The 15531-nt window shown below is 46.7% G+C and overlaps 1 protein-coding gene across 1 annotated transcript in view; it reads left to right on the forward strand.

Moving 5' to 3' along the window:
- The first annotated feature begins 2338 nt into the window (after positions 1-2338).
- LOC144110297 (uncharacterized) overlaps positions 2339-15531 on the forward strand; it is a 36189-nt gene continuing 22996 nt past the window's right edge. Inside the window, exons 1-2 of the mRNA XM_077643150.1 lie at positions 2339-2488; positions 5194-5345. Coding sequence (XP_077499276.1) covers positions 2390-2488; positions 5194-5345 — 251 coding nt within the window. The 5' untranslated portion in view covers positions 2339-2389. The remainder of the gene's footprint in view (positions 2489-5193; positions 5346-15531) is intronic.

Raw genomic sequence — 15531 nt, forward strand, 5'->3', positions numbered from 1 at the left:
CGTGGTTCGAGTGAGAAGGCTCAAGATCAATGTTCAAGGATCAAGGTTCAAACCTTGATCTGTCTGCTGCATTAGACGCCATTTTCATGCGCTTTTGTTAGCAGTCAACAGCAGACTAAATCCTTCGGAAAAGAAACGCCATGCGTAGAAAGAGGTATCCAAGAAAAACTGCATTAAAAGGGTAGCCATCACCTATAACCGCTCGAGCTTTCGTGGTCAGTAAATGTGGTGGTCATCTTTGACTCCTTTTTTTCTCGATATCGTTTTTTCTTCTTTTTTTGCGCTGCTTGTGCAACAAAATTCTTTGCGTCTGATTTAATTAATTTGAAGGCGTTAATTTTGGTACACTTCTAGAAGCGTCCTGAAACTGAAGACATTCATTTTTTATTGATTTTCCTGATTATGAACTTCTTTAATAAAATTACGTTCTCATTAAAAAAATTGTTACTGCCTGTGCATCGAAAAAAATTTACTGTGGTTTAACCCGCTCAATACAGTAAGACGAGCGAAGAGCTCGGCTACGCCTGGTTAAGCAAGGCCAGGCACGGTTTTGCGTCGGTTCTGCCTCCGCTTCGAAGTAAACAAAGCAAAATGTTTTGCGTAAAATAATTCTAAGCCTGCCTTGCTGTACAGCATCGTGATAGAAACGCAATGAATGTTTAACCACAATTAATAATTGGTTTTTAATTGTTTTTTGGGGAAAGGAAATGGCGCAGTATCTGTCTCACATATCGGCGGACACCTGAACCGCGCCGTAAGGGAAGGGATAAAGGTGGGCTGAGCAAGGAGGGTCTGAGAGAACAAAGGAACAAAGCAGTACCGTAGTGGAGGGCTCCGGAATAGTTTCGACCAGCTGGGAATCTTTAATATGCACTGACATCGCACAGCACATGGGCGCCTTTTGCGTTTCACCTCCATGGAAACGCGGCCGCCGCAGTCGGGTTCGCACCCGGATACGCCCTTTTTCCACATTTTCTTTTGCTCTGCAGGCTTTTAACCAAATTCAGTGAGAAATATAGTGCAGAAAAAAAATCAGCTTGAGATGAAACACTGAAATTCTGGGACAGTAGTCATGAATATATTACTAGTACAGATGTAAATGTGCACATAAAGAAATTTACAAAAAATTCTGCTGAAAGCCGCGTCTCTCCTAGGTAAGAAATAAAAAAAATGAAGAGGAAAGTTTGCCAGTAGGCGGCCGGAAGTACGCCCACTGGAGGCTATTTGTGAAGGTTGCACGTGGGCGGAAGGTGTATGGGAACTTTCAGGAAAGGTAGGTTGTTGAAAGGTGACGGGTGGAGCTTTTGGAAGGTTGTTGTGGGGAGCGTGAGGAGGAATGTGGGAGTCGTAGACGTAGCTGGGAGATGCATTTTCACGAGTGTGCTTGGGTAAGCGCCCAGTGGAGAGTGTTTCCAGGACGTGGAGTTTGCACACACGCGCACAGAGACCAGAGAGTTTTCGTAGAACCAGGCCTCTATTGTTAACGGATTATCAATATTTGTGCTTCCTATAAATAAATTTTGCTGCACAGACAGCATAGCTTATGCATAGCCAATTTCTCTGTGAAACATGACCTCAGAGTAGACTTTCTAGCTATCAGGAGCCTGATACATGGAACAGCTTGTCACAGCAGCAAGACGACGTACCGAAGCACAAAGCACAGTGGGATTCTAGCGCTGTCTCGAAAGGTTCTCCGGTCACACGTGCCACATGGACTGTTGCTTTTGCGCTTGCTGCGCCTCAAATATGGCTTTGTTCACAGATTCATTCGGTATGCCTAAATTTGTATATATTAAATAAAATGTCTGCATAGCCCTAAGAAAGGTGCAATACATAAAATAAGACATAATATATACCACAAAAAGAATAGAAATGCCGCAAAAACACACATCAAATGCAATTAATCCCGCAGTTCCCAATTGACGTCGGGGCATAAAAAACAAGAAAGCGAGATTACATGTCAAAACTGAATCTCAGATTAATGCGACTTGAAGCCTACCTCCTGAAATTAAAAATAAATAACATGAAAACAATTTTAAATACATGATATTGATACAGCTGAGGAGGAATTGGAAGGAAAAGATTGATGTCACCCGCGGCAAATAATGGTTCTGCACATGACGAAATGACTGACATATTGCAATCCAGCGGATTATTTTGGCGCTATTCTCGCGTTCCTGCTTCTGTGCAGCGGTCGTTGACAAGATCGATTTTATTGTCAGGTTCTTTCGTTGAATCAATTACACAAAACTTCAACATCTGTGCCTCCAGTGAAGTGCGACCAAATATCTAGAAAATAAAGTGCTTAATAAACGCTATATAAGCGACCAATCCTCTCTCGACTGCATTGCTTACTCGTTAGAGAAGGCAGCTGTTGGTTGATCGAAAAATGAACTGCGTTGCCATAGCCTTATTGCTGCTGCTTGGCGCCACGATTTCTGGCGGCACAAGTTACGTCGGCTATCTTACGCGGGACGACCTTTACAATGTAAGAGTTGTATTTTTCTTATAAGAGATTATAGCTCACGCTGGCTGAGTAGTAAATTGGAATGCTTGTATAAACTGGCGCGGAAGTTGTGTTACTTCAAAATTACTTTATTCCAAGTTGCCAGCCTTGTTTACAGATTGACCAGGAATTACTAATTGTTTTCTTAAGATTGGTGATCGTACGTAAATTTCAATTTAACGAGGCAGATAATAAATGAGACTTTTTTGCAGTAACGCTCTTCTTGAGTTCAGTGTAGTCCTTTTGAGTGGAATCCGCATTTTAAGGTAACGCTCTTTCGGGTCAGAAAACCAACTGAAAGCACGCATGCAAGCGTCAGCAGGTTTGATATGAACACTGTCGAGCGTTCCGTTTAATCCCATATCTTCGTGTGAAGACATGTTTAGTGCATCGTATCATAATTACTTACTGATTTTACAAAGTCGACAATGAATAATTTTCGGCGTAGTCTATGCTAAGCTGAGCTTACCCCACTGCAGGAATGCACGTTTGCATATTACACCGTGATTGTTTCCATGCCCTCACATCGAGTGTTGTCAGTAACCTAATCATTATGCTCCCGCTTGGTCGCGCCTGTCTTTGATGCCGTCGTCCAAGACGGCGTTGAAGTGATCAGCGTGAAGTTCTAGCCAACTCCTCCACCAGAATATTTCTTTCGACTCCGAGTGCCCAAAACCATCGTAAAGGTCTGGCATTATTTAATGCTGACGACACCACTGTACAAGATGTTTTTCCAGTCTCCTATCTTGCTTGCTGCATGCGAAGGCGATCGCGCTGTCCCTTTCGTAGGTTGGCGTCACTGACTGCGTTTCTTATTGCCGAGCACCGTTGCTCAGCCAAGAAGGTGTTGTTCTATTGTCTACCGGAGTTAACGGGGCCTCAGCTCTCGTCTCAGCAGCCCAGCAGATGTCATACTGATACACTATATTAGGGGTGCTTGGGTGATGAATGACCAGCGGAGGAGCTGAATGGGAAGCAGTAAACGGTGGAATTTAGGCGTGTTCAACAAGAAGCCTCATCGAATCTTTTATAACCTCACTTTTTTTTTAGGCTGCACTCCACGATCACCACAAAAGGCTGGTCCAAGTGGCCGTGCTGCGCCTTTCACTAGACGTTTCGACGAACGCCGACCCACACTCGAAGCACCTGGCAGCGTCTAAGGACAGGGCACTCCACCCGACTATAACTAATACACAGATGAGCACAGAGCATCCGAAGAGCTGTTATTGCTTGCCAGTTTCGGGAGCGCGCGCTACCCGATGAAAACGAGGGTTTCCGTTTAGTCTGGTTCAAGGGGTATATCGTTCCAAAGCGACTGAGGCGATGAGGGTCGCCGTAGTGGAAGGCTCCGGAAATTTCCGACAACCTGGCGTTATTTCAAGATCACTGATGTCGCGCAGTAGAAGGGCCTGTAGCATTTTGTCTCCGTAGAAATGCGACTGATGCAGACGGTACCGAACCAGCGTCTTTCTGGTGAGCAGCCGAGTACCACAATCACTGAGCCACCATGGTGCCTTGACAACGAGGGCTGCATATTGTGCGAGGCGCGAACTACGTGCAGTGCGTGGCGCCAATAGATTATCAGACCTGACAAATGCAGCTATCGCTGAGATAACGTTTTCAAGGAGGCTCCATTTAGTCATCTCTCTTGAATACTGCTCATTCATGAGCGGATGCGATTTATCTCTCGTATGGTGTCGTTTATATAAATCTGCTTTTGCACGTTGAGATTCGTTGCGTACGCCTTTTCCGCGACTTTTTATGAACGTGGTTGTTAATCATGTCGCACTACTTGCAAGCCAGTCATTGCAATGAGCAAGTGCTATTTGCATAAGGTTCTACGTGCTGCTTGCCAGGTGATAGCAGCAGCAGTGCCCTTTGCTTACGTGGGCGCAAATGGCTTCACTGCGCCGCGTTGCAACTACCTGTACTGGTGTCTGAAAGGAGTGGTATTGATTCGCACTCAACCCTAAACCATATCGTGGGCGCTTTTTTTTCGTAGACTTTTCGTATTGTGTGGTGGACTGACGGATGGATATCATCGGACAAATAGGGTTGAAAATGTAGCCGTTAATGCATTTATGCGTTCAAACTCGATAGATTACGATAAATATCGCTCCATCTCAGTGTGCAATCTCACACAGCCTTGATGATGTTCTTAAAAATTAGTCAATTGTAGATATGAAATAAATGAGCAACGCCCTGATGAGGCTTAGGACGCTTAAAGACAATGAACTAGGAAAATAGTTCTTCGCATTTTGATAGGTATTTAAGGTGCTTTGCTTCTGCACTTTCAGTGCGAAAGCCCTTGTCCGGATGTTCAGAGCCTAGCAAAATCGTCTATCGTTGTCCGAGAGCAACCTGTATCGCACAAATTTTAACCTTGCCAGCACCTGCCATCTTAGGGTAGAGGCGCCGCGTTTAACCACTGCACTATTCCGCCTGGACATGATTGTTGAGCAACGGAAGACCAATTCTGCATATAACCACAGCGTAATGCTAGATGGATTCAACAACGAAAGCCGCACAACCATCAGCCCTAATGCAGTAAGGCTGTTCTATATGCATGTAACTTTTTGATATCGCTGGTCTATAGAATCATTCCTGTACTTACTTGTTATTGAATGCCCCTGGTATAGAAACTTAGCGGAGAACATTACAGAAGAGTAAGTTTATCTTTTTTGCAGGCCTTAAACACCCCAAGCCCATTTTGGTTGATATATCGAAGTCACATGGAAAAAACTGGTTATAGAGAACACACGTGTGTTTACTCTCTGAAGATACGTCTCACGTACACGGAATACGAATTCGACCAATATTACAAGATTGACTCTGAATGGTAAGTTTGTGGTGGCATATTACCGGAACTAAGTAGCCCAGTCCTACAGAGATTGTTGAAGGAACACAAGTGCATTAATTAAAAATTTTCATAATGTGACTCTGACCATGTTGTTAGTGTTGTATTATGCAGGTTGCTTTATATTTTATGAAATTTTAACGAAATGTTTAATTTTATGAGAGTAAAACAGCAGACTGAAACTTAGCATTATTTATTTATTTACCAAATACTGCCGGCCTGTGTTCAGGCCTTAGGGGGGTACAGATAAAAATGATAAAAAGGAGAAGTACCTACACTGCAACAGAAGCAGCTAGCGATCAGAGTCAAAACCAGAACATAAGCTACAACCCAATATCGATTACAAAGGCAGAGAACTGGCAATGACATCAAACTTGGCAATGAACGGGGGCATCAAACGTGTCCCAAAACAGGGATACATACGAGCCCTATGCTTAATTCAAGGCCTGTAAAAATGAATTCACCGATTCGCAATTGACAACGTCAGCGGGTAAACTTTTCCGCTTAGTGATGGTATGGAGAAAGAGCGAGTATTTAAAAAACATTGGTTTTACATGAAGACGCGGGAACTTTTTTATAATGGTTATAATGTTTTGTAAGCTAAAAGCTTTATTTTTTGCAGTAAGGGCGTAATTACGCATTGGCATCAACCCAAGTGCAGCCATACGGCTTCAAAGAAAAGCTATACAACTTTCTCAGAAGCCTCACAGTTAAAGAAAAATTCGTCCTGGTCCTGAGTTCGAACCCGGGACGACCGCTTCACTGGAGCAGTCGCTCTACCAATTGAGCTAACCGGGGCGGCAAGCTTATGGTTAGGCGAGAGCGAGTTGATCAACAACTCGACCAATAACTCGATCGATTGGTCAATAACTTGTGTGGTTTGCGCCAGCGTTCTTCTCAAATAGTGCAGTTGTCTCAGCGCTTTTTGTCTATGCACGATATGAGCTCATTCCATCGAAGGTAAGAGGTTATCTGAGTTCCTAAGTATTTAAAAGCGTTGACAACTAAGAGAGGTTCATTGGCTATACCGTCATCAACATCATCATAATCCTTACTACACCCACTGCAGGGCAAAGGCCTCTTCCATGTCTCTCCAATTAACCATATTTTTTTGCCAGCTGCGCTAACCCTATGCCTGCCAACTTCCTAATCTCATCCGCCCACCTAACCTTCTGCCGCCCCTTGCTACGCTTCCCTTCTCTTGGAATCCACTCGGTTACCTTTAAGGACCAGCGGTGTAACGGTGATTGCTACCGTCTTATTAGAATTCAAATTCATTTGCCACGTGTAGCACCATTTTTCTATTGCAGACAGAATCGCTGAAAAGGAGTTGATCTTCAAGGTTAGAAACTTCTTGATAAAATATGCAATCGTCTGCAAATAGTCGCGTTTAACGTGTACATTTCGAACTATGTCATCAATAATTACTAGAAAGAAAAGAGGACCCAAAACTGAGCCCTGCGGAATACCGGATTCTATTGGGACAGCATCAAAAAGGAAACCATCAACAACCACACTTTGACGTCTGTGTAAATGTGTAAAAGATAGGCTTCGATCCATGAGAGTAGGCACTCGTGTTTTAGCATAGGCTTTAACTTCTGCAATAATTTGGGATGAGACTCACGGTGGAACACCTTCTCGAAATCAAGAAAAACAATATCACCTCGATTATGCCCATCTAGCGCGCTGCCCCTAAATCGTGAACAACTGCCCTAAGATGTGTTTCCCTGGAGTGACCGCGACGGAACCCGTGCTTACAGATGTCAAGGACGTAGTTCTCGCTAAACTTAGTGTTCACAAATATTGTGTTCAAGAAGTTTTACTGAAGCGCACAAAAGAGAAATCAACCAGTAGCAAGAAGGTGCTGATTGTTTTTTTCTTAAGGAATCGGGGCAATTTTGGCGAGTTTGCAATCGCTCAGAAAGTCTGAGCAGTTTTTGGTTTTATAAGTATTAAAGTTAAGTATTTGGCGCACCATTCAGCATTTCGTACCAGAAACGTGTTAGGAATTTTCTCAAACCCTGGCGACTTCTTTGTGTCGCCAGGGATTAAGCCCAATTAAGCCCAGGGATTAAGCCCGGTTAAGCCCAAGAGCTAGGACATCGTTCTTAGTTATACAAATGTCCCTTATTGGTGTCAAATCATCAAAAGAAGAAAAATTGGGTGTGCAGCCGTCCTCGTCCGTGAAAAAATTCAGGGGGCACTTTGTTGACCTAACGTATGGTGTAGCGAAAGCCTTTAGCGCGGTGTTGCTGCTTGGGTCACTGATGTGTGGTTAAGATGTTAATTAGGTACATAATTGTTTGAGGTTCTTAAATGCTGGAGACGCTGAAGGGCGTTGGGAGGCATATCCGTCTTATTCGACGCCTTTTCGCAAACACTCTCCAGCGTACTAGACAAGGAGAATTACATGTGTGTTGGCAAGAAGTAGCGAAGTCGTTAGCGCGCTCAGCGGCGGAACGGAAGAATGGTGGTTCGAGTCCCATTGTTCACAAAGTTTTTTTTTTCTTATCGAGGTGAAGAGCATAACGGGCAGCCGGCATGACGTCACTTCCATTGTCGTGACTTCCATTTGGCGATGTAACGGACGGACAGGATCTCGACCGGAAGTACGGGCCATTAAAAGCTTTCGCCTTTATACCGATGTGAAGTACCGGTTGAGCGCCCGTGCGGTTTCTAACTGGTGCAAACCCGCACTATCTGCAGAAATGCCAAGAATCAGTTTCTTGCGTGGCGCGAGATGCCGCCAAAACGTCTTTGGAGAAGAAAAGAGGAAATTTTTTATACGTACAGTGTGGAATTAGTGTTTGGCCTTATTGATAGCGTTCCGCAACGACAGGCGTAGCGCTGGAATCTTATCGGCAGTGGCCGACGAAGGATGCTTTGAGTGATGCTGTCTCGCTTTCTTCAGTTTACACCCCAGACGCGCCATATCTTTTGTCATCTATGGGTTGCTGCTGCGCAAAATTTTCCGTCTTCTTGGCACAAAATTTCTTGTAAATTGGTGAACTAAGTTTTTGAAGAAGCGCAGCATGTGCTCAACAGAGGTACTCTGTACATCATACAAGCAGGAAAAGGAAGAAAATGAACTGTCTAGTGCACCTAAAATATCGACATCACTTGTACGTGAGAAGATCGGGATATTTATCTCTCTCTTCTGAAGCTTTGATGTAGGTTGCAGTTCCATAGTTAGACATGGCATTTTATGGTCTGATATTCCCTCTAGTACAGTCACACGAGGTGTTCGGAGTAGCAGGTTGCTGGAAACATTAAACAAATTCAGAATTTACTGAGAGTCATTTTGTACACTGGTGGGCTCAGTGACTAGTTGGGTCAAATTATGGAAGAACACTACGTCAAGAAATATTTGAGAGGCAGCAGTGAGAGTTTCTGGATGGTTTAGTTTGGTTTATTAGGGTTTAACGTCCCAAAGCAACTCAGGCTATGAGGGAAGCCGTAGTGAAGGGCTCCGAGAATTTCGACCACCGGAGGTTCTTTAACGTGTACTCACAACGAACAGTGCAGGGGCCTCTAGAATGTCGCCCCCATCGAAGTACGTACGACCACCGCGGTCAAGATCAAGCCCGCGTCTTTCGGGTCAGCAGCCGAGCGCCATAACCACTAAGCGACCGTGGCGGCACAGCCACTGAAGTATGAGGCAACCAATTTATTGACGTAAAGTTGAAATCAAATGTCAATAACAAATTGGCTGAGCGAATTTTTTTTCGGCATAGGAATTCATTAAGCTTTTCTAGAAATGTGTCATAAGCATTCGGGGTCGGTAGAATACCCCAATGATTAAATGAAATTTCTCAAGGAATTCTTTGAGTATAATACATTCTAACCCGTCAATGTTTGGCGACCTTGATACCCGCAGGTACTCTTGTACGTTATGGCAACGCCACCACCATTTCTATTTCCGTCGCTCCGGAAATATTATAACCACATGGTGTTATTTCCGAGCCGTAAGCATCAGGATGCAGCCACGTTTCTGTCACCACAACAACGTGAGGATTATGTGCCAGCACAATGCCCTCTAAGTTACTTTATCCAGTATTCCCCGGGCATTGACGCTGACACAACAGAAGGTCTTATTGTAGCAATCATCTATTCACTGTGACCGTTTGGACTCCGGCGTTCTTCAATTATAGGAACCCTTTTCTTCAGAGTGCTGTCCCACTGAAACACATCATCGTTTATTTTAATCTTCTCGTATACAAGTTTTGCTTTCTTGCCTTGTTTTCTTTCCTCAGCAATACTCTCCCACAGGTACTTTCGAATAGTTCTTTCGAATAGCATAAAACACGTTATGCTTAATTTCACAAAATCTCCTATTTTAAAATTTGACTCTCGGAAAGAACATGACTATTGGGATCACCAATGTCTTCAGCTTTCTGTTGATTAAGCATGACCAATGTGCGTTGAGAGCAGCTCATTCAAGTAATTTCCTCATTCAAGTAATTTCCAGCTCTCACTGTTAAAACCAACAAGTCATTCCAGTGTTTTATGTTACACGCCAGCGTATACTGCTCGTTCGGTCGAAAAGCCATCGGCGTAGTAGTTGTCGGCACCACGCGTCGGAAATATTCGGGAGCTGTGTAAAATTCCAGGCACACCGGGGTCTATGCTGGGGATCAAAGCAGGGGCTTTGGCGTTCGAGACGGGGGCACTTCCACTCCGCCACGATGGCTCGACGCTTCAAATAAAGGCGCGTCTAGTGAATATGTGCATGGGTTTATTAGAAACCTAACTCCGAGATCTGTACTGAAGCATACATGAGTAATTATGTGTCTGTAAATTACGAACGCCGGAATTAAGCGAGTACTATGCGTTTCAAACAAACTTTCTCCGTGTTTGGCGCGCACTCGCAACAAAAAAAATGTTGGCGGTTTAGCTCTGGTTAATTCTGGTCGAAAGCTAAAAGCAGAATCTCCCTGGCTACGTTTGTAGTCAAATGACGGGCGGATTCCATACATAGCCATACTGACACACACACACAGTAGTAGGCATTTTTTCATTTCCTAAATATCTTGCTTTCTTCGAAAGGACCAATAAAGGCGCTCACACAAGACATTACATATTTTAGATAGCTTAGGTGATATTTACCACTGCATTACTGCTCCTTGTATGCGGAGATACGGAACCAAAGCTGGTTGCAAACGACGCGCAAACCCTGCAGATAATTTCTTAAAGCCCAATTGAAAAAATTGCCAGTGGCTTAGCTCGGCTATGCCTGGATATACATCGCGCGAGGTGCGTTTCCCTGGCTGAGCTTGTTGTGGTCCCTGCATGTTTAGCAATGAGACACGTTGGGCATACACATCTTTTATTCATTGAGCTTGATAGAGCCAGGAATGCCCGGTGATCTGTGAAGTAGCATGCAGCGGTCTGAAATTTGTCGATACTGCATTTCGATTTAGTAAAGCCTCTTTAGTATACAAGCTCTATAGTAATTTTTTTTGTTCGAAAAGTGTGCCATCAGGCATAAGTTGAAAAAGAAGGGAAGGAATGCGGGACATTTAAAGTTAAAGGAAGGAGTGAAGACCCGTGGCGCTGAGGTAGTCGCAGAGGTTGCTGATGAAACGATTGTTCATAGTCCACTTCACATAGTCACGTTCGCGGCGTTCCACCGCAGGCCCACCTCCCCGAGGAGCCGTTTTCTTATAGCAGCCGTCGCTGAGCACGTCTACAAGTGCCGCACATCACAAATGTCCGGTGCAGTGCTATAGTGAGGACACCTGTAAGTTGCTGGAAGATCTTTTCCACGCCACCGATGACGGAGAGATGGTGTCAGAGCCTCCCCTGCCAGAATCCGGCGCACGGATACCTCCTCCTGCCGAATAGGACTACGGGGGAGAGGGTGCGAACACGGAGGAATTAGAGCGCGCGTTCGCTGGCGCAGAACTTCGGAATCGGAAACATGGGACAGGAACGGACCTGGGGGAAGAGGGGAAGGTGGCGGATCGTCTGATGTCTGAATATGAGTCATAGCATCCGCTTGAATGTTATGTGGATGTCGAGCATGGCCGCGAACCCAGTGTATGCGCACAGGACATGGATAGTTTGCACAGAGCACATGAATTGATTGTGAAATATGGAATGTCCATCGAACAGCTTTAAGCTGTTTAAGGGCGGCGTGGGAGTCGGTGTAAATATCAACTGTATTGAATGTTGAAACCAGCGAAAGGGAATCAATGGTATTATAAATGGCTTGATGTTCCAATGCCAGGGGAGTGCACGTATCCGCGGTATACGTCGGGCGAGAGTTGGGATACGGATGAGATGGGCTATACACAGTAGTAACTCCCCTCTTTACAGTATGTGATCCACCCGTGTACAATATGCACCCTTCAGGCAGGTACGCGGCCGATATCGACGGGGAAACAGTGGAGCGATTGTCTGTGAGCTGGCAATACGACTGCGGAGGAAGTGTCTTGTGACGACCCGCCATAATGCGCAGGTCCACACGGGACGGAGAGGCAAAGAGACACCGTATGGGTCAGTTTAAACAAACAGATATATTTAATAATTATACATGATTATGATTATACATCAGAGGCTGGGATGTCCGAGCTTACGTGCCGACTACTTCATGGGGACGATGGAGGGGCTCCGGAGTTGAGCTCGAACGGTTGCTGGCAGAAGCTGCACGCCGTCGGGCTTCGGCGCTGAAGGCCCCCTTGGCGAACGATGTCGTCCTGGGCGTTCCTTCTTCCGTACTCCTTGTCGATTTTTATATCCTCTTATCCCCACATTCCCTAGGGTGAGGACGCCCACGACGGAGTGGGAGGGGCCTAGGGCTTTCACTTGGGCGCACAAACACACCACCGCACTTATGGTCTCGCCCCCGTCACGTGCTGAGTCCGAGAGAAAGAAGGTTGTCGTCGAGGTAACGTCGGCTGTGGTAGACGGTCTCTGGCCCGCTGACGGTTCCCGCGGGTCACCGACCTCCGTTCTCCATCAAATGACACTCGCCACTCAAGGCCGGAACGCGAGGTCACTAAAAGGCCGGGAAAGTGGTCCCTTGTCCTGGGATGTGCTCGGGAGGGTTGGTGATAATGCCCGCTGTCTTGTCACGGGGCCAGGCCCGCCGAAACGAGGCCCCTTTGTCCCCGGCACGGTCACGGCAATTGGGGAAGATAACGCCCGTCTCCCCGCGCGGCGGCGTTCGACACGTGCCGACACTATGGAAAGGGGGTCCGGTTGTGCTTAAACCCCTTTGTTTTGGTCGTTCACTCTCAACGAGTATTGCTCGGCATTTGGACGCAGCTGTCACCTGGGTCTTTTCCGTGCGGTCCATGGCGGCAGGCCCGAAAGCAATCCCACTCAAGTTGCTTGCAGCCATATACAGTAGAAACATGTGTGCTGGCTGCTTCCAAAACGAGACCGGCTGTCGCCGATTCCTCTCTTCGAGCTGAATTGTTTTCCCTTGAGTGCTTTCGCCGCCACTGGGGGCTCCGCTTACGCCGCGCCGTCGAACGCGGACCCTCGTAGCACACACAGGGAACGTCACAGTCTTTAAACGATGAAGTTGGAGAGACTGTGTTCGAGCTCTGTAGTAGTTCCCCATATTGTAGACTGGACGTGAGCGTCCGAAGCTGAAGTCAAACGTTTGTTTCAAACGCTGACTAAGAGAGTCCTGTTTCCAGTTGAAATCACCGAAAGCCACACACAACTGTGAAACCTTGCCGTAAGCTGGTATGCACGCGGCAACCACATCAATCGTCTGCTTTACAGATGTTGCCGGTGCCGCGTAGAGCACTTGGATGATAATTCCGCTTTCCAGAAGCCGAACACAGCAGGCTTCATCATTATTCACCGCTATGGAAGGGAGGGAGATGTCTGACAGCGGTGATAACTTGTTTCACGTACACACAGACTCCATCGTCAGTATTTGGTTCAAGCCAATTTCCAGGCGACACCCTCAGGATCGGAAGAGTTAATCTTCTCTTGTCTATAGCGCCGTTTAACAGCAACTGCATTTTCCTTCTCTGCATGCATGTCAAACGTTGTGATACAGACGCCCACTACACTTCAAAGAGCGGCGTGCGTTGAGGCGGCGACGAAGAACGCGGCGCAGCCGTGGGGTCTCTGGTTACCATGGCATCGGCGCATGCGTACAACTGCTCATCCACGTGACGTCTCGCTCAGCTTTGACGGTGGAGCGGGCGCACGGCCGCGACGACGGCGAAGCGCACGCCACACTTTGCTCCTCTCCGGTTTCCATGGTAACGGAGCATGTACACAACTGGTCGCTCCGATGTACCGCGAAATGCTCGACTGGTAGCCTTGTGTAGCTCCCGCTACAAAAGAAATTGGTTTTTTGGGCATACAAAAAGGCGCAATGTAAGACAGGCGTCATACCCAACTCTTAAAAGCAACTTTCATTTTCCTTCGCACCGCGCGGTTCGGGTGTCCTCCGAAATCTATGAGGCAGGCGTAATTTCCTCTCCTTAAGACCAATTTTATTTCATTTTCCTTTCCTTACGGGCGCGCTTCGGATGCCCACCGTGATAAGTGAGACGCTTAACTTGCTTTCCTTAAAACCAATTTTCATTTCATTTCCCTACCTTAACGGGTGCGGTTCGGCTGTCGGTCTCCATTGCAGCTGTCGCATTATTCACACCTAGCGTTCCGCTGAAGGCACCAAAGTATACTAGCGTTTTAGGAGAACCCACTTTCATGACCTGCGCATGCGATACTGGCAGGCGCTTTCCCTCTCCGGCGCTCAAGGTCAAGGTCAACAGTCAAAGGTCACTGGTCAAAAGTCGAGATAGTTGGTGTAACAGCCGCTGCTGTCGCTGCTGTAGCTGACGTAGTATTCGAACCTGACTACCATCAGTCATTCTCATAGTTTTACCTCTACCAACAGTCAAGGTGAAACTTGCTGCCACCGTGAACTCTAGCTACATTCAAAGGTCAAACTTGCGGCTCCTGCTGACGGCTCGAAGTGTTGGTGTAGTGAAGCCTTTCGTTTCATCAATGGAACCCACCTTCCCCATGCACGGCGCTGGCCCGGCAGATGGCGCGCGCGTAGGCGACCTTTATGTGTCGAAGTAGTGTTGTTCGTTTCTGAAAAGGTGTGATGGAACCGCAGCCGTCTACGATTGCTAGACCCACCGGTGGCCCAGTGGTTAGGGCTCTTGGCTACTGATCCGGAGTTGCCGGGTTGGAACCCGACCGCGGCGGCCGCGTTTCCTTGGAGGCGAAACGCAAGGACGACCGTGTGCTGTGCGATGCCAGTGCACGTTAAAGATCCTCAGGTGGTCGAAATTATCCCGGAGCCCTCCACTACGGCACCTCTCTCTTCCTTTCTTCTTTCACTCCCTCCTTTATCCTTTCCCTAACCACGCGGTTCAGGCGTCCAACGATATATGAGACAGATACTGCTCCATTTCCTTTCCCCAAAAACCAAGTAAAATTTATATTATTATTTTCTACGATTGGTAGTATAGGGGACAGAACCTGGGCCAGAGGGCGCTGCGAACACCAGTGAACAGCGCCCTCTCAGAGCGACTCCTCCTAGTGTATTGAGCAGGACGACGAGCTTCGTCACTGACTTGTGTGCGTCTGCCTCACCCGCACGTGAAAAAGAAGTCTTGCGCGCGCGCGCTCGTTCTTTCTGGCTCGCGCTCCGGCGCAGTTTTGAGAGCAGCTTGCTTCGCGCACGCTATGCTCTCTCCGCTCGTGCATGGACGCCGTTGTGAGAGAAGAGCGCGCCCGCTCGAGGGTTTTCCTCGCGTTTTGACACCGCTGCGGAAATTTCGCGCGTGCTCTCGTGCTTTAGAAAGGGAGCAGCTCGTGTGCGCGGCGTAAAGCAAATAGTTCAAAAGGATGCTGCTATCGTAACGCCCTAGTTTTGTGCCCAGAGCGCATAACCCCCTTGTGTACGAAGTGAAAACTTAAATTAAAGCCTACCTTCAAACGAAACTGCGGCACGAATGCGCTTAGCGTTATTTTTTTTTTCATCTTTAAGCAGCGCGAAACACAGGACAAGAGGAAGAAACACGAGACGACACGAGCGCTATTCTAATAACTGAACTTTTATTTTCGAAGGGTTAGTTATAGAGGCACCAAAAGCAAGAACCGAAAAAACACACACAAAACACAAAACATAAAATCGCAATAGTCCATAAAACCGCACGTGCACGCTGCGGGAGGTTAATCG

The sequence above is a fragment of the Amblyomma americanum genome, chromosome 11 (assembly GCF_052857255.1).
Source record: "Amblyomma americanum isolate KBUSLIRL-KWMA chromosome 11, ASM5285725v1, whole genome shotgun sequence".
Classification (NCBI taxonomy): Eukaryota; Metazoa; Arthropoda; class Arachnida; order Ixodida; family Ixodidae; genus Amblyomma; species Amblyomma americanum.